The sequence below is a fragment of the Drosophila arizonae genome, chromosome X (genome assembly GCF_054131065.1).
Source record: "Drosophila arizonae isolate 15081-1271.41 chromosome X, UAZ_ARI_1.0, whole genome shotgun sequence".
NCBI classification, from domain to species: domain Eukaryota; kingdom Metazoa; phylum Arthropoda; class Insecta; order Diptera; family Drosophilidae; genus Drosophila; species Drosophila arizonae.
In genome coordinates, this window is record NC_142927.1 from 16,594,264 (window position 1) to 16,612,938 (window position 18,675).

Here is an 18,675-nt window from a genome sequence, read left to right on the forward strand (position 1 = left end):
ACTCTATATTCCAATTGTAAATTCCCTAACGAAGGAAAAGGAAGCCGGACAATGTGAACAAGCTCAAGTACAAACGAATGCAATGAAAGTTGTTGCAGTCGAGTTCAACTGCATAATACTCAGCAAAGCTCGAAGGCACAACTAATATATATTTGCATATTACTAATGTATATATTCCATGCAATTGCCTCGCAGATGCATCACAGAGCCAATATGCCCCGGTTAATGCGGCAGCGAACGGGCATGCAAAAAGACATATTTATGTGAAATACTCTATATTATTGGCTCAAAGCAATAATTTGCAGCTAAATTGAAGCAATATCGCAATGGCAGCAGTCACAATAGCCACCACAATAACAACAATTTCTAAACAACAGAAGAATAACGAATTTTTGTCAATTTTCATTATTATTTGTCATGTTCTTTTATTTCATTCAGTTTGCCAAATTCCAAAGAAATACATTTTTTGAAAGGATTCAAATAAATTGCGAAATAAATTCCGGAAAATGTAAAATATTTAAGATGCGGGAAGAGAAAAAAAAAGTATTTTTGTTTTCTCATTTACTTCTCTTTTCTTTCGTTTAATTTTAATTTGTTAGCTTGTGCAGATATATTTGGTTATTTGGCTATTTGGCCTATGCTCTGGCAGCTGTCAAGCTTAACAGGCACATTTAACATGTTGTCAAGGCTTAACAACTGCAACGGCCAAATGATATCTCACTTTCGCTGTCAGCCCAAAATGAGAATGAGCATGTGTCAAGAGGGCGTGGCAAGGGGAGAGAGTGGGGGAATGCAATGAATACTTGAACACTTTTATTAATAATTCAAAATTTATGAGCTGTTGCAGTTGCAGCTTTAATTGCGTCATTGACGAGCAGCAAATCGAAAATGAATTCAATAATTCAATGAGGAGCGAACAACTGCAGTTCGGCATTGCCAACTGGTTCCACTGCGCTGGTTCAAACTGATATTTGTTAGTTCCCAACATGCAACGTTCAATGTTTTATTTTTTTTTTTTTTTTTTTTTTGCTGTTGTACAACATGATTCTTACATTATGAGCGAAGAGAACATTTAAGTTGTGTGGGCATAGCTCGTTTTCGTGGCGCTCATTAGTCTGCCTCCCGCCTCCCATCTCCCGTCTACCGTGTACCACGTCTCCTGTGCTTCAGCTCCTTTTACCTGCTCCGGCTGGAAGCAGCTCGTTTTCTGCTATCTGCGCACACAATGCCAATGTGTAATGGAGTGGAGTGCATCAAATGGCAATGCGGCACACACGCCAAAGCTGCATTAGCACCACACAACGACGGCAAATCTGGTACGCAATATGGAAAGGGGGAGAGCGAGAGATGGGAGCGACTCGCTCTAACCATTTCAACTCAAATGTGTTGGCTGTCTGCGAGTTTTTAATGAAAAATTGCCAGAGCGTTATTTGTTTAATGCGCTTCATCAAACAAGAGCAGCGCCGCTGCTGCCATTTACCCGGCTGGGCCAGCGTCTATATAGTTACCATATCTCCGGAAAGCAGTTCGACCCCACCGCTGCCCCCACCACCCCCACCGCACTACAGGTAGTTCCTGTACAGGTGCAGGTGCCACTGCTGTTGCTGTTGCTATTCAATTTGCTTTCAATCGGGTTAAATAAAAAATGCTGAAAGCGAAACCACTAAATGGCTGAGGTATGTGATGTCTGTCAGTGTGAGTGTGCGTGTCTTGTGTGGCAGCGAAATGTTAATAAATTATTACACATTTGTGGGACCGTTTTATGAAAAATTATACACACAGGCAAGTTTTTATTTAGCAGCACCTTATGAAGCGCTCTCATGTGTCACGATAGAAAACAATTTCAGTTGGCCAGCAGTTCGTTTTCTTGAGTTTTGGGTTGTGCTCCTTTTTTTTTTTTGGTTTGGAATCTAACTCAATTTTTTTTTTTTTTGTCTTGATGCCAACTCAAACTCCTTTTTGCTTCTTCATTTTCTTTTTTTGCGTTCTTGAGTTTGGAGTTTTGCTCTTTTTTTTTTTTAGTTATTTTTTGGTTTTTGATTGTAACTCTATTTCTTTTTTTTTTTTTTGCTTTTTCCTTTCCTCTTTTTTGTTGTGGCACACTGGCTTCAAATGCGTATGAGCATTTGTATGTGTGCGCTCCTTATGTGAGGATTGTTACGTTACAAAATATATAAAAAATATATGTGTGTATAAAAAGAGCTCGGACTGCTGCGACTCTGACATGCGACACACAAGAGAAGAGAGCGCTACATGGAAACAATAATTAAAAATCTCACTCTTTCACAACGTTGCCGTCAACGTCGGACACCAACTTGTCAGTTGGTTTTCGGACTTGAATTGTTCGCAGAGCATACACTGAAAGAAACAAACAGAGTTTGAAATTCTATATTCACAATTTATATATAAATATATATGCTGTAGAACTTACGATGATATGATATGATAATTCTCCTAAGGAATTATAGAATTTCACTCTGCATCTCTGTGATATGCGACAGCTTCAGTTGTAAACGTGAGTTGATCATATTTGCTTTTTTTTTTGTTTGTTGGTGCTGATTTATGTTTGAGTTGCCTGTGCTTCATTTTTCGTGTTTGGTGTAAAATCGGAAGTACGTGTGCTTCCGTGTTGGTCCAATTGTCTTTTTTGTTTAAAATTTGAAATATATTACATATCAAAGGTTTGCGAAGGTCAAAAGGTTTGTCCAAGGAAAATTTTGTTAATGCGTTGAATGCTTGCTTCTAGATCGGGAATGGGAATTGAAGTAGTAGATGAAATTATAAATTGATATGATATACGTTGGCAATAATAATGAGGACAATTGCAATAATGATAGAAATGATAATGGGAGTTTGGATAAGGGCTGTGCTGTAATTGTAATAATATGTTGCAGAGATTGATTGTAGTGAATAGTATTCGAAAATTGATCACTTTCATTAATCATTGGTCATTAGTCATTGGTCATTAGTCATTAGTCGTTGGCCATCGGTTATTGGTTATTGATCATTAGTTATTGGTCATTGTTCATTAGTCATAGGTCATTGGTCATTGTTCATTGTTCATTGTTCATTGGTCATTGTTCATTGTTCATTGGTTATTGGTCATTGGTCATTGGTCATTGGTTATTGATCATTAGTTATTGGCCATGGGTTATTGGTCATTGTTCATTAGTCATAGGTCATTGGTCATTGGTCATTGTTCACTGTTCATTGTTCATTGTTCATTGTTCATTGGTCATTGTTTATTGGTCATTGGTCATTGTTCATTGTTCATTGTTCATTGGTCATTGGCCATTGGCCATGGGCTATTGGTCATTGTTCATTAGTCATAGGTCATTGTTCATTGTTCATTGTTCATTGTTCATTGTTCATTGTTCATTGTTCATTGGTCACTGGTCATTGGTCATTGGTCATTGGTCATTGGTTATTAGTTATTTGGCATTTGATGCATTGGCCATTAGTGATTAGTAATATGGCATTGGTCGTTGGTCGTTGGGCATTGGTTATTAGATATTAGTCATTAGTCATTGATTATTGGTAATTAGTCAATATTGGCTAATTAAGCATTAGTCATTGATGATTTGTCATAGCTCTTTGGTTATTGAACATTGTCCATCAGTCATTTGTCATTGGTTATTGTCATTACGCATTTGGTATTATCATTAGTCTTTGGCATTATCATTTGGTCATATGACACTGACAGTTAGACATTATACATTACTTATCATTACTCATTAGTGATTGTCAACATATGTCAGAAAAATTACTCACTTTGGCTTTGGGGGCTTGTACTTCATGCGTGCCTCCATGCGCTTCTTAGCCGATAGTTTGTCATCTTTGCTGGTCCCGTAGGCGACGGTAAAGGCTGCTTTCACACTCTTCTCCTTGCAGAACGCAAGATGGCTGTCTATGACTTTTTGGTTGAACTTGCGTTCACAGTATGGACAGCGCTCCAGTGGAAGGGAGTCGAGGCGCCTGCTCGTTGAGGACTCTAGGCTTGCAGATGAGCTTGGCTCTGATTTGCGCTTGGTTTTATTAGACGTATCCGATCGAGATGGTACGGCCGCAGCCAAATCCTGTTGAGAAGCTGAATCCGCAGGGGGAACGGCCGAGTTCCTATTGGTCACTGTATAAGTTGAATGTGACGTGCTGGGCTGAGGCTCGCGAGTCGACCTGAGGCTCGTGTTGTAGTATCTGAATTTTTCGCGACGTTGAAGCGAAGAATCAAATACTTCACGTTTCTTCAAAACGCGAGCACAGATGTCCGCATGTTTGGTCAGGACACTCGGATTGAATGTGCGATTGCAGTGCGGGCATGCCTGCAGCTCCTCCTCACAGTTATCAGGTATCATTTCATTTAGATCGGATGCCATTTCGCGTTTTTTTACTTTGAATCGAAATACGATAATTTGGAAAAGACCGTAAAAATTTGGAATAAAATAACAAAAATAAAAAGCTGGCTTCAGTACAAAGGTGCTAGCAATAATGAAAAAATGTAAAAATATTGGAAGCTAGTAGAGCTCTACCCAGTTACACGTGTGTGAATTGAATGTCAATGAATTCTATGATGCTTCATAACGATGACTTTTTACAACAGCCAGCAGAGTTGATTTGGGAATAGAAATCGAAAAAATGTTCCATATGTTATCGATTCATGTGGAAAAGTATGTTGTGTAAAGCTTGTCAAAGCAGCCAAGGCGAGGGAGAGAGAGAGATAGAGAGAGAAGGAAGTATTAACAGCCGTTTCGATAAAGTCGTACATTTTTTAATTGCAATTTTATACTGTTTGCTAAATATTTTCGCTGTATTTAAGTGTATTAAATGAATGAATTGAGTGGCATATAAATATATTAAGATAGCAGTATTCATATTTATAATTAATCTGTTTTTGCTGCGTTGTCCAACACTGTTTTCGGCATATTTTGCCATAACAATTAATAATCTATTCGCATATATTGAGTTTATTTCATTGCGTTACCCAACTCGGCGTTGTACAGCACTATTTTCGGCATATTTCATTGACCATGGGTTGCGGTTTTCATTTTGTAGCGTTACCCAACACTGCTTTCGCCCGCAGTGTGCTTTTTTGCGGCGTTATCTAACACTATTCCTCGCCTATTTCGCTACACGTGGACTGCAGTTTTTCATAATTAAGCTCATTTTGCTACGCTACACGCTCTCAAGTTCGCCTGCAGCCCGTTTATTTCGCTCAGTGTAGCTGCACGCAGCTGCGACCCATTGCGATCGACTGGACTGACTGGGAACTGCTTCAAGTCGTTCATTGAATTGAATGTTGAAATGGAATTATAAGACAGACAGCGCTTTATACAAATTATGGCCTGCCCCGGTCTGCCCTGGTCTGCCCTGGTCTGGTCTGGATCTGGCTGGGCTTTTGCTGTGCTTTGCTTTGCTTCGCACGCTGCCTGCTGCTCGAACACTTGACTGGCAGGCGCTGGCCTGCGCTGCATTATGGCTGCCATGTTTGCTCTCGCTGGTCCGGCACTCATGTTGCCCCATTGCGTGGCGGCACGTTGCACCGTTCCGGGTGCATTTAACGAACGCATTTTTCATATCTCTCTGCCCCACCACGCCGTCGCCCAAACTCTCCACCTCCCTCGGGCACCGCACGCTCCTCCCCTCTCCACCTCGCTCTGCCTCCCTCTCTCTCTCACGCTCTTTGTTGGCTGTGAAGTGATTTCCAAAATGATTATTTTTTGACACATGGGGCAACACCTGCATAGCATTTGACGTCGCCGGCCGCAACGTTGCAGCTGCCACAGAGCAGCGGATCCCAATGCCAAAGAGCCAGCCGCCTTCAATATGCATCAAATGCCAGAGCCATGTCGATGCGACGGCTCCAATACCCAATCCCTCCGCCCCACTCAGACAGCTCGTTATATTTAAACACACATGTGTGTGTGTGTGTGTGTGTGTGTGTTTGAGTGCGAGCGTGTCTGTGTCTGTGCGTGTGCGTGTGTGTGTGTGTTGTTTGTGTATAATTATATAATTTGACTGCTGCAATTATGTTGTTCTTCGTTAATTGAAATGTAAACGTCATCATTATGATAAGACGATGTCGAGGCCCGCTCCGACCCGATGTGGGCATTGCGCCCAGCTTGTTGTTATTATTGTTAGCGACGCTGACGTGGGCATGCAACTGCGCCGACTGCGACGCCGACAGCGAGCGTGTCAATTCTATTTGTGGTGCCAGACCTGGTGGCAGGAGACGGCAGACGGGAGACGGCAGACGGAAGATGGGAGATGGGAGACGGCAAGCGCTGCACACGCAAGCCAAAGGGTCCAGGCCCGATCGACGGCCCATTAGCAAAGCATATTTCATAAGCCTCCAATTGTTGGGGATCTCAAGTGTTGGCTAACGTCCATACGATATGAGTATTGTCAATCAAAATCACTATCGATTGATTTAACACCAAATTTCAGAAGAGTGAAGCAAGTATATCCAATTATTATTGCTAGAAATTACATATACTTTGTATGCAAATATAAATTATATCAAGCTCAAATCATGTATATAGTTTGATTGTTAGAATAATATATTATGTATAGTCCTATCGAGCTATCGATAGAATTCACAGCATGGCTGCTACACGTTGAGCTGGAGTCAATCATTTGAGAGCAGGCGCTGAAATAAACAAAATTTCATATTTTACAACTGAAAGTTAAAAGTTTTACAAGTTTTCAATCATCAACTCGTATCGATTGCAAGCAGTCTGCTCCGTCCGCACTCGCATTGAGGATGCTCACCAAACGTTTGGACCAGCTCCGGGCTATGGCAATGGCACATAACTTGCTCACGGGCCGCTCAACTGCTGCTCAGCAAGTTGGTCGCATTTACAGTACAAAGAAAATGCAAAATCAACAACAGCAGCCGCAGAAGCAGCAGCAGCAGCAGCAGCCGCAACAGCAGCAGAAACAACAACAACAGCAGCCACAGCAGCAGAAGTCGTCCAAGCAAATGCCGCAGCAAAAGTCCTCCAAGCAAATGAAGGAGCAGCAGCAGCAGCAGCAGCAGCAGCAGGAGTCATCGCAAAAGCAAGAACTATCGCCAGAGCAAACACCATCGCATGACGATGAGTCGAAGGGTGGAGCGGCCATGTCGGAAGTCGATTGGCTGACGCAGGAGCTGGCCACCATCAAGGTGGAGCACAAGCAGCTGCTGGACAAGTACAAGCGCGCGCTGGCCGACGGGGAGAACTTGCGCCGTCGGCTGAACAGGCAGATCGACGAGGCCAAGCTCTTTGGCATACAGGGCTTCTGCAAGGATCTGATCGAGGTGGCCGATGTCCTCGGCCATGCCACCCGGTCGGTGCCCAAGGACAAGCTGAGCACGAATGCCGAACTGAAGAGCCTGTACGAGGGCCTCAATCTGACGCGCGCCTCGCTGCAGCAGGTGTTCAAGCGGCATGGCGTCGAGATCTTGGATCCGATCAATCAGAAATTCGATCCCAATCTGCATGAGGCGCTCTTTCAGACGGTGGACAAATCGGTCGATGCCGACACTGTGGTGCAGGTCAACAAATTGGGCTACAAATTGCACAAACGTTGCATACGCCCCGCTCTGGTCGGCGTCTCCAAGCGCTAAACAGTAAAGTCATGCAGTGAAAAAAAAAAAGAAAAATAAAACATATAAATATATATATCTGTATATGAATATGCATATATATGTATAATGTATATATATACATATACATATACATATACATCTATATATATGTATGTATTCTGGACAGTTCCAAGAGCCATTCAATTTCCATAATACCTGTCCACATGGCCACATGGTCAAGCACACATTGTTCGCAAAATTTTCTTTGTCATGCCACAAAATTCACATAAAATTCACATTCACGCACTCAGCCAGCCAACGTAGACAGCTTAAAGTTCTCATAATAAAAAAAGAAATAAATCAATAAAAATAAAAATAATAATTATATTCAGTTTGTGCCAAAGGAATTTCAAGTATAACAAATTCAACAGCTTATTGTGTCTTGAGAAGTACATAGAGAGGCGCAAATGAGTCACAATATGCAACGCAGAGCAAGTTAGCCGATGGGAAAATATGTAGAAGAGCGCTGAAATATATGAAGTGATATATAAGAATGAGTTAAGTGCTCTATAAATAGAGAGATCTAGGATTATATATAGGATTATATATACAAATGTATAGCTATATATCTATATGAATTCTTGTGCTATCAAGTAATTGCAATAGATGTTGCAATACTTTTGGCAGCTCTGGCTCTTGCTTGGCTTGTATGTCAATCAAATGGCTTATTTGTGAGAAGCACATAGAGCGGCGCAATGGCAATTAAACAGGGCGACGGAAACCCATTAAAATGTTGAGTGGCCATTTGGGCAGTCTGCGGCGCTGCTTTTGGCCCGAAAACTAGGCAAAAGTAGCAAAAATGCCAAAAATCAAGAAAAACTTAGCAGACGCGAGTGTGTGTCTGTCTGTGTGTGTGTGTGTGTGTGTGTGTGCGAAAGTGCGCACAAATATTTTCAATTACAAATTGTATTTTTCCGTTTAGATAAGCAAAATTTATGGCAGTTCCAGCAGCTCAGGCCAGGCAACTGCTTGCAGACGCTACAAACTGCCCCCTCCCCCCCCCCTCCCCCTCTCTCCTTCTCTCTCTCTCTTAGCTGGCGTTCAATGGCTTCGCCTTCGATCGTCCTGCGGCAACAAACACTTTTGCGCTTCGCCGGCGACGCAGTTGTAAACAAGGCTGCAACACGGAGAAGAAAAAAAAAAAAAAAGCAGCAGAAAAAATAATGCAAAGAAAGGAAAAACAGAATAGAAAAGCCAGCGGAAGAGCAAGAGAGATGGGGGAAACGCAAAAGGAGCAGCAGCAGACGGCGCAAAGGACCAAGCGACGCCAAGCGGCAAAAAGCGAGCCGCCCGCCGCCAGAACGTAGAAAAAACTACGGAAAAGATGAAATGACGTACAGATTTACAGAGTATTTTCTCTTACGTGCTTTTGTGGCGCCGCCAAATGTCACGTACGGCAGACACACCGAGCCGCAGGTGGGGCAAGCTCTGCAAATACATGTGCGTGTGTGTGTGTGTGTGTCTAGTGTGCGTGTTTGTGTTTGGGAGGCGTGCCACATCGCTGGGATGCTGGCTGGGCTCATTCTAGTCTCGGTCAGATCCCAGACCAAATGAAATGCAATGCGAGATGCGAGATGCCTCGCAACTCATTACAAATGAAGACTCAACAAGGCCACGTTTGGCCCCAGCTCCGAGCCGGAGTCATGCAGTGCCCCAAAAATTCGTAGACAGCGGTCAGCCAGCCAGTCGAGTCGCTCAACGATTCGTAAGAAAAGTTTTCACTTGGCTTTCGGCCACAGTACGCAAAATGCTTGCACTTTAAATTGAATTAGAGTGAATATAACGAAAGGTGAAGGTGTTGGTGAGTGGGGAGAGAGAGAGAGAGAGCGAGAGGGAAAGCTGGCGAAGAGGTGGGCGAAGATTGGGAATGCGGGGGAGTGCACAACGTGCTGCTGCTGCTTGACAAAAAGTTTGCCATCAACGTCTGCGGCATATTAAAGTCGAAGGTGTTGCAGCAACGACTGGGCGTGGCTTCCGCAGCGCCTGGACATGGCACGTTTGTCGCTGTCATTTGCTTACTTTTTTTATTATTTTAATGCTTTATTGATAAGTCGTTTATACACACACACACACACGCACATGCACGCAGACCTATGCATATATATCGTATATTCAAATTTCCAATCACGTGCGTAGCCCAAAGACGGAAATGACAGACGACTGCTGCGGCTAGAGAGAAAGGGGAAAAGAGAGAGTGAGACAGTGAAAGAGAGAGAGAGAGAGAGAGAGTGAGTGAGTTGAACACTTTGGCTACATTAAAAAACTCTTAACACGATCGACTCTTAAATGTTATTAATCAATTATCGATCAGCCAAAACATAACAGATGTCATATATGTATATGGGCTCATATATACGCGTCTTTATGGCTATGCAAAGTCTTTTAGCTTTCTCATAAAATCAACATCAAGCCGAGGCGAGTCAATATAGATATCGTTATTCTATCTGTTGCCACATCTGAGCCATTGCTTTTTTTTTTTTTTTTTTTTTTTTTTTTTTATATAAATAAAACATAAGAAACTCGATACGTTGATTGGCAGAGTATTTATGTATGTAAATGGATGCGTATGTGTCTATAGGAGGGCTTTGCTGTTACGATATGCCTCATGTATATGTATATATGGGCGAGAGTCTTGCTGAGACGATATATAAAAGAACACGATATGTGTGAGAGTCTGGGTGATACGATATTAAGAATAAATACGTGTGATATTCTCATACGATATTGTATAATATGAATATCGTGTGAGAGATGTGTTTACGATATGTTGGAGAGTCTATTCGATACTATATTGACAATAATTGCGGTATATTTGTGAATCTTTATTTTACGATATTCATGACATATGCAATGTATGACAGATTTTTACGATTTAGCATATTCTTTTGATACGATATAAGAGTTATTCTGATGCGATATACATAATATGTACCATACATGTGAGAGTGCTTATGTTTCGACATTGCTTGCATGCTTTTCTGATACGATATTCACAATGAATACAATTTATCATATTAGCTTCAATATATCCATAGTTCCAGTAATTATTAATATATGCGATACGATATGTCAGTTGTTCTGGTGCGATATAGACTATATCGACGATAGTTGTAAGAGTCTTTATGTTACGATATTGATATTACATACGATATATGTCAGTCTGAGTTTCTATGCGAGTCTCTATGTCTCTATGGTGCATGTGTGACTGATATTAATGCGATAGTGGCAATATTTACGATATTCGTGAGAGTCTTTATGTTGGGATATTCACAATAAATACGAAATATGTGAGATTTGCTCTGATACGATATTGATCATATTTACTAGATATGTGACAGTTGCTCTGATACGGTATGGACAGCATGTGTCACATGTGTGAGTCTTATCGTTACACATAATGTGAGAGCTGATACGAGATGATGTTGACAATACGAGATAGTATTGACAATATATACGATATAGGGCGTAGTCTTGCTGTTACGATATAAATACGTGAAAGATTGCTGATATAATTTCTACAATATATATGAGACATATGATATATGACATATATATCTGTTGCGCTATATTTTTCGCTTACGATATTGACGCTATATGCGCATCTTCCTTATTTATTCGTATCTCTTTTACGATATAGTCATTAAATATGACTTGAAGTTTATTTACTTCTATAAATGTCTGCAAACAGAAAGTATAGACCCATTTTGTGACCCTTACAGGGTATTCGAGTGTGGCAAAAGTATTTAAAAGTTGCTTAAAGATACATTTCAACTTCTATTTAGTTGGCGGCATCCGTCGCTGGGGTAAACAGCAGCAAAACGGCAGCAATTGCTAAGTTAATTTTCATTTGCCGCTAGTGGGTTGCGATAAGCGACGAGCGACAAGCAACTAGCTACAGTGAAGCCTCGACTTTCGCAAACACACACACACACACACACACACACACACAAGCGCGCGCGCGCACACACGTACACACTTTATTTGCTTTTCGAGCACTTTTACGCAACCTGATGCGCGACTTAACAAATTGCTCACACTTTCTGGCTCAAGCTACGAATCGTTTTTAATGCGTCCTTAATTAGTCTCAATGCAATTATATCCGTGTGTGCATGGGTGGTTGGGTGGCTGGATGTGACTGTGTGCGTGTGCGTGTGTGTGTGTGTGTGCTGCCAATTTTGTGGCACATTCGATATTTACAATTGGCCGCATTACTTGAGTTGCAGTTGACTGGCGGATGAGGGACCCTTAGCCACAAGTGTGGCGCCACTTGGCAGCAGTTGCTGTTGCAATTAGTTGCTTGTACTTCATGTACACACACGTGTATATAGGTATGTGTATGTGTGTGTGTGTCTGTGTGTCGATAAATCCGCAGCTTGCTCAATGTTGAGCGTTTTAATTGTTTGCCATTTGTGTGCGGGCTGTGCGCTGGCATGTGGCATGTGGCAAATGGCAAATGGCAAGTTGCAAGTTGCAAGTTGCGAGTTGCAAGTTGCAAGTCAAAGGAACTGCTTATGCCACCTTGCTTGCAGCAAGCTCGTGTTTTTCCCCCTCTCTCTCTCACTCTTTTTCATCTCGCTTTTGTTTTTTTTTTTTGCGCTGCAGCATGCCAAAAGCTTTAAGTTGCCATGCACACACATGCACACACACACACACACACACACACACACACACGCACAGATGCATGCGCCATGTGTACTTATATTCATATCCATATCCATATCCTTGTGCTGCAGCTGCAGCTGCCGCAAATTGCGGCACGACTTGTGGCATGCTCCACTTTTATTAACTTTTTAATGCAGCGTTGCCAGAGAAGTCATAGCTAAGCCCCGTGCCCCACTCCACTGCCGCTTGCCCCTTGCCCCATGCATCCGTCTCTGCTGAGTTCGGTTCAAGAGTTTTGCTAGCTTTTATAAGTTCATGTCTAGCAGCTGCTGGTGGCTCAGCTCCGGTTCCTGTTGCCCTGTACTGCCCCCCACCCCACCGCTACCCCACTCCCTTCCCTTCGGCTTGCTAGTTCCAGCTGCTAACTTCCAACTCTTTCTTTGTCTCTCCCCCTCTCCCTCTCTCACCCTCTCTCTCGCTCTCTCTCTCGCACTCATTGTGCTTGCAGCTCCTGTTTAAGCTCGTGAAGTAGTTTCTGTGGCATTTTTGGTGGCTTTTGGCTCATCCTTGACATGCAAATGCCTCAGCTACTGCTTTTTCAGCTGCTGTTGCTGCTCCTCCTCCTCCTGCTGCTCCTGCACCTCCTGCTGCTGCTGCTGCTGCTGCTGCTGTTGGCTCTTCACGGTGCTTGCTTTATTGGTTGGTAAAAAGTTTTTGGCCGAATTAATTACATTTTATTGGGCTGCAGCCCTTTTGGCCGGATGAAGATGTTTTCTTTTTTTTCTTTCTTGTGTTGCTTTGTTTTGTTTTTCCTTGTTCTGAGCTGGGAAATTCCAGTGTGCAGTCAAGGGTTAAGGTTCATCTAATCATAATAATAACTTGATGCGCCCAAACGAAATATAAAAAGACAACAACCAAACAATAACAATAACAATCCATGCAACAACAACTGAGAATCATCAAAAACATGCAGCTGGATTCGCTGAGCGTTGTCAGAGGCTGCGCGTTGCGAAGCTGTTAAAATGCATTTTATGACTTTCAAATACGAAAGCTCGTAAAAAATGTGCCACAAAATGTTGCGTGGCAGCAGCAGCAGCAGCAGAGGCACGGGGCAACTCCCTGCCAGTTGCGGTATTGACATAAAACGCCAGGCAAGCAACAATCAGGAAAACAAGTACTTACTGCGTCGACACCAAATGCGCGTTTTTATGGCTAATCAAACCTTTGCCACAGACAAACAGACAAACAGACGGACAGATACACTGAATGACTGACTGACAGACAGCAACAGCAACAGCAACAGCCACGACTGATAAAATAACACGTTTCCACTGTCATGCAGCAGCAACAGCTGCAACACCAAGAAATAGAAGCAGATTTTTATAGCAACTATCGAGCGTTGCAACTTTTAAGTTGCCAAACAAAATTAACAATTTATTTATTTATTTTTTTGGGTTCAAAAATAAAAATATTAAATGAAGATTTCCTCAAATTTAAAGCTTAATGAACTCACATATGAGATATAAGACTACAAAATAAATATAATAATATAATATAATATATATAATATATAGTAATATATATAAGCGATCTTAAAGTCTATAGACTGATTGGACAGAATAAGATCATACAAATAGAGAGAAAGAGAGATCTCTACAAAAAGTTTTTTCGAAGTGGCTCGAATAAAAAAATTATTTTTAAATAAAAAAAAAAAAAATAAATAAATAAATAAAATAAAATATGCACCTATAATATTTATCATAATTATCGTTTAAATAATGTTCTTTTTTTTTACATTATTATTTTGCAACAATTATAACAGTAATAAATATATTATTCTTATTAATTTGATAATATATTAATAAGTAACAATAACAAATTAAAGAAAAGAAAAAAATTAAGAAAAATTTAATTGTTTGGTAATCTTAAATTATTATTAATATATATATATATATATATATATATATATTTTTTTTTTTTTTTAAATTTGATTATACATTTAATTGAATTATAATTTTAATGTAAATAAATTTTATAATAAATAAATTAATATATAATAATAATTTTAATATAATATAATTTTAACACATATTTATTTATTGAAAAGCTCTCTCAAACTTAAGATCAATATAAAACTTTAAAGATTCTCAATTTTCAAAGAATCTGAACAAATATCAGCTACTCACATAGACTTGCTCTCAATTCAATTCTCAACATATTTGACTGAAATTCCCAATTCCAATATAGTATCTACAATATTCCTAAAACCCGCTCAATCATGGCCATTGCATTTGTAGAAAATTGAGGTAAATTATAAATGTCATCAAGTAATATCGAGCTGAAAGCACGCGCATATAAAAGGCTATTCAAATCGACATTAATGACGCGATGAAATGGTAGAACCGAACCGAAAAATATGGTCAAAAATAATGCGAATAGCGCGTTGCGGCAGTCGGTTGAAAAATCTGTGTGTTTAAAACTCTGTTGATAAAGCAGCATGTGTGTTGTTTACAACTGTGTTTATGTGTGTGTGTGTGTGTGTCTGTGTGGAGTGTCAGCTGTTTATGATGCGTTTACGACACGTAACAGGACACGCACACGCGTCAGGCCAGAGCCAAGGCGCAGGCAGCGGCAGCTGAGGTAATAGCAGCAGCAGCAGCAACAACAACAACAACAACAGCAATAACATCGCTGGCAGCAGCATCGTTAAAGGCGTCCGGGAGTGCGGCCCACAGGCTCGTAAAACTAACGCGTCCCGAACTAAAATAATAGTGAGACCGATTGCCGTTGTTGTTGTTGTTGTTGTTGTGATTGCAAAACACGCAAATTGAGGGGCGTGGCGAAGGGAGAGGGACAGAGCACCCAACAATTCGGCAGCCGGCGCCAAGCGCCTAATAATAATAAAGCAAAAAGAAAATATAAAAAATCAAAATCAACAACGAGACGAGGGAGGTGGAGGTGGAGCTGCAAGAGGTGCACGAGCAGGAGCAGAAGCAGGAGCGGAGGGATGAAGAGGAATTTATTTGATTGCGTTTGATGCTCGTAAAAATCAATGAAAACATTTTCGAACAGCCCCACTGAGCCACCTTTGCAAATCTCTGTCGGCTCCACCTACAAGCGAGCGGCAAGCGGCAAGCGGCAAACGGCGTGGAGCTCGGAGCGCCAACTTTTAACTCCTTTGGCTCGCCCCATGTTGTTGGAGCTATTCCAATGAAATGCCGTTGAAAAGTTTGGAGCCAAGTTTCGTATGAAATTTGTAACAGCCTCAAAACAAACTATAAAACTCCAAAGTTTGAGTTTCTTTGAAACTGTTTTTAGTTTTTAGCTGTTTGTTGTTGCTGTTGTTGCTGCTGTTGTCGCTGTTGCTGTTGGGTTTTTTATGTTGTAGGTAGAGAGCGATAGAAAGGAATGTGTTTGATGCCAGTTAATTGGATTAACACTGAAGATGCGTGTGTCTATGCATCTCTCTCTGTGTGTGTGTGTGTGTGTGTGTGTGTGTGTGTGAAGTGAAATTCGATTTATGACCAAAATGATTTAATTGCCAAAATGCCAAAGAAACTGCAGCGGACAATGGACTTGGGCTGCCTGGGCCCATGGCTGATGCTTTTGATCTAGGAAATGGACGTCTTGAAAGCTTTTAGTGCTCAGAAGATAAAGTGGTCTAAAAAACAAAAACTTTGTTGCTGTAGCTGTTGTTGTTGTTTGCTTTGACGGCCATTTCGTAAACATGTCAAAATAAAATGTGAAAAAAAAATAAATAAAATTAAAAAAAAAAACTATTTGATTTTTCGTTGAATAATAAATCAAGTGAATAATTCAGAGTAGAATCTTGAAACTTGAATTCGATATATGTATATACATACATATACATATACATACATACACATAAAAGTTGAACCATATCTAGATACATATATGTGAACATATTATATAGATAAATCAAGACATTTTTTTTAAAATTAAATATAAAAATAAAGTAATAAATATATATGAAACTTTTTTTTATAAATTATATTTATAAAAATAATAATTAGAACAATTAAAAAACATTATAAAGAAAAATTAAATTATTATTAAATTAAATAAATTAATAATAAATATATTTTAAAAAATAATAAAAATATATATAAAAATAAAAAATAAAATAAATTATGATATATTCGATATATTTTAAAAATAAATAACTAAAAATACAAATATGTAACTTTTAAAATAAAGTAATATAAATAAAATATATATTTTTTTATTATTAATTATTAACTCATTTTATTTTTCAACGGATAATATCCATTTTTTTATTGTACTCTATCTGTTTATAGTATGTGTATACACATATAATTTTTTATGGAAAGTAAAGTATAAAGTGTTTTTTTTTATTTATTTATTTATTGTTATTATTATTATTATTTTTTTTTTTTTGTATTTATTAATTTTTATTTTTTTATTTTCATATTTTTATTTTTTATTTTTTTATTGTTTTTTTTTATTCAACAAACTTGAGAGGAGTTAGTATTGACTTTAGACATGGTGTGCTCTCGCCATTTGAGGCAATTAATAGCTCCGACTTTTTCCCATTTCATGCATTTCATTACAAATGGAAAGCTAAAGAAAAATACTATATAGAAGGTCTGTATTTCATATTTGGTGTTTCTATTCAAAAATTGTACTTGTCAAGAACTTCTTGCATATCCATTTCGATGCCGTCAAAGCAATCTCTCTCACTGTGCCAATGTTTCCTCCAATCAATTTTTTGTGCCTTCGATGACATTTTTATTAGCTCAATCGTAGCGTAGCATCGTCCTTTCCTTTGCCTTTTCAGCTGGGAGTCAGCCTGTGGCAACATTAGCCCAGCATTTCATGTAAATTCTTTGCAACTTTTTTTATTTTTTTATTTCCAAAGATGAGCTGGGACATGAGCAGACGAGATTGATATTAAACATGAGTCAAAGTCAAAGTCAAAGTTGTTGGCATAAGTGGGGCACAAAAATACCAACATTAAGTCACAAAATGAGCCAAAAATGCAATATCAGATATAGCAGAAGTGCAATAAGAAGGCTTTCATTACTTGATGAGGTGAAAAGTTCGACTCAAAGAGTTTCTTCCTGCTCTCTACACTCGCCCCCCCCCCCCCTCTCTCTCTCTCTCTCTCTCTCTCTCTCTCTCTCTCTTGTATATAATAATTGTCTTTAATTCACATTAAATATACGTTTGCTTTTAATTTAATTTAATTAGCTGCGTATCTATTATTAGTTGGAGCTTAAACTCGGCTTACTTGGGCCAAGGCAACCAGAATGAAACCAACTCAAAGTAATTGAAGCTCAACTGCTCAATTTTCATAAAAATGGATTCGTGTTGTTTCAAATTTGACGCAATTTGTGGAAATTATGTTTGCCTTGTGCTGTGTTTGTGTTGGGGGTTGGGGGTTGGAGTTTTTGTTGTTGTTGTTGTTTTTGTTGTTGTTGTGCTGAAATTTCAGGCATTTCGCTGGTAAAGCGCATTCCCGCAACCGCCTTGTTGTCAGCTTACACATTTTTGCAGCTGTAATTAATGAAAGTGGCCAGGATGGAAATTACTGGAAAAATGGAAAGCTGAGTAAAGTGGAAAAAGGACGACCCCATGTCCTTAACTCAAGTGAATCAAAGTTCAACCAGCTTGTCTGGTAATTTGATCAGCGCCATTGTTGTTGCCATTTTGTTGTTGTTGTTGTTGTTGTTGTTGTTTGTTATTGCTGTTGTTGGCTTTGTTTAAAGGACACAAACTGTTGTTGCTGTTGCTGTTGCCGTTGTGTTTGTCCACAGTGTCGGGCATTCGCCGGGCTAATAAGTTAGCTAGCGAATGGGCAGCGAACGCTCGAATGGGCAGGTCAGCTCAGCTCAGCTGAGCTCAGTTAAGTTAAGTTCAGGTAAGGCTCGGGGCTTCAGCCAATTGGCTTTGGCCTTTTGCATTTGGCAATGGAATCCCATGAAATGTAAACGTGGCTCAAGTTGCCTTCCCTTCTAGTATGTATGTGTGTGGGTGTGGGTGTGCAACGAAATAAAATTAGTTCAATGAGCATTTGTGCAATCAACTGATTTTAAACAACAAAAATTGGGGGCTGTAATCGAAGTTGAGCAGTTGAGCAACCCTTCATGGCCGAAAAGGGTTGTTCCCGGATTGTGGCAAATAAATTTCACACATATTTGCACACTCATATGTGTGCGTGTGAGTGCGCGTGTGTGTGTGTGTGTGCAGTCAATAACTTTTGCTACAAGGTCGTCAGCGTCTTGGTTGATTGTACTGGAAGGAATAAAGCGAACGAGTGCCCCCCACCCGAAGCCTTACGCCCCTCGCTCTGGCCTATGGCCATGACAAGCATATGAAAATGCCATGTTATGTATGCTTAATTTTGTCGAGCGCCCATTTATGGAGTGGGGGCTGGTTGGGTGGCAGCTGAAGCTATCTGCATGTAA

At 40.0% G+C, this 18,675-nt stretch overlaps 2 protein-coding genes and 1 pseudogene across 2 annotated transcripts in view; 2 read left to right on the plus strand and 1 right to left on the minus strand.

Annotated features, from left to right (window-relative positions):
• Positions 1–18,675, plus strand: part of LOC108620090 (uncharacterized) — a 125,572-nt gene that overhangs the window by 77,235 nt on the left and 29,662 nt on the right. The gene's annotated exons all lie outside the window — the stretch shown is intronic.
• On the minus strand, positions 1,759–4,544 carry LOC108620256 (zinc finger C2HC domain-containing protein 1A-like). The gene is made up of 3 exons (XM_018017166.2): positions 3,772–4,544; positions 2,432–2,742; positions 1,759–2,358 (listed from the first exon to the last, which is right to left on the minus strand). Exons 1-2 carry the CDS (start codon positions 4,371–4,373, stop codon positions 2,721–2,723), a joined length of 624 nt encoding a protein of 207 aa, XP_017872655.1. The 5' UTR covers positions 4,374–4,544; the 3' UTR covers positions 1,759–2,358; positions 2,432–2,720.
• Positions 4,555–7,955, plus strand: LOC108620091 (grpE protein homolog, mitochondrial pseudogene; annotated as a pseudogene).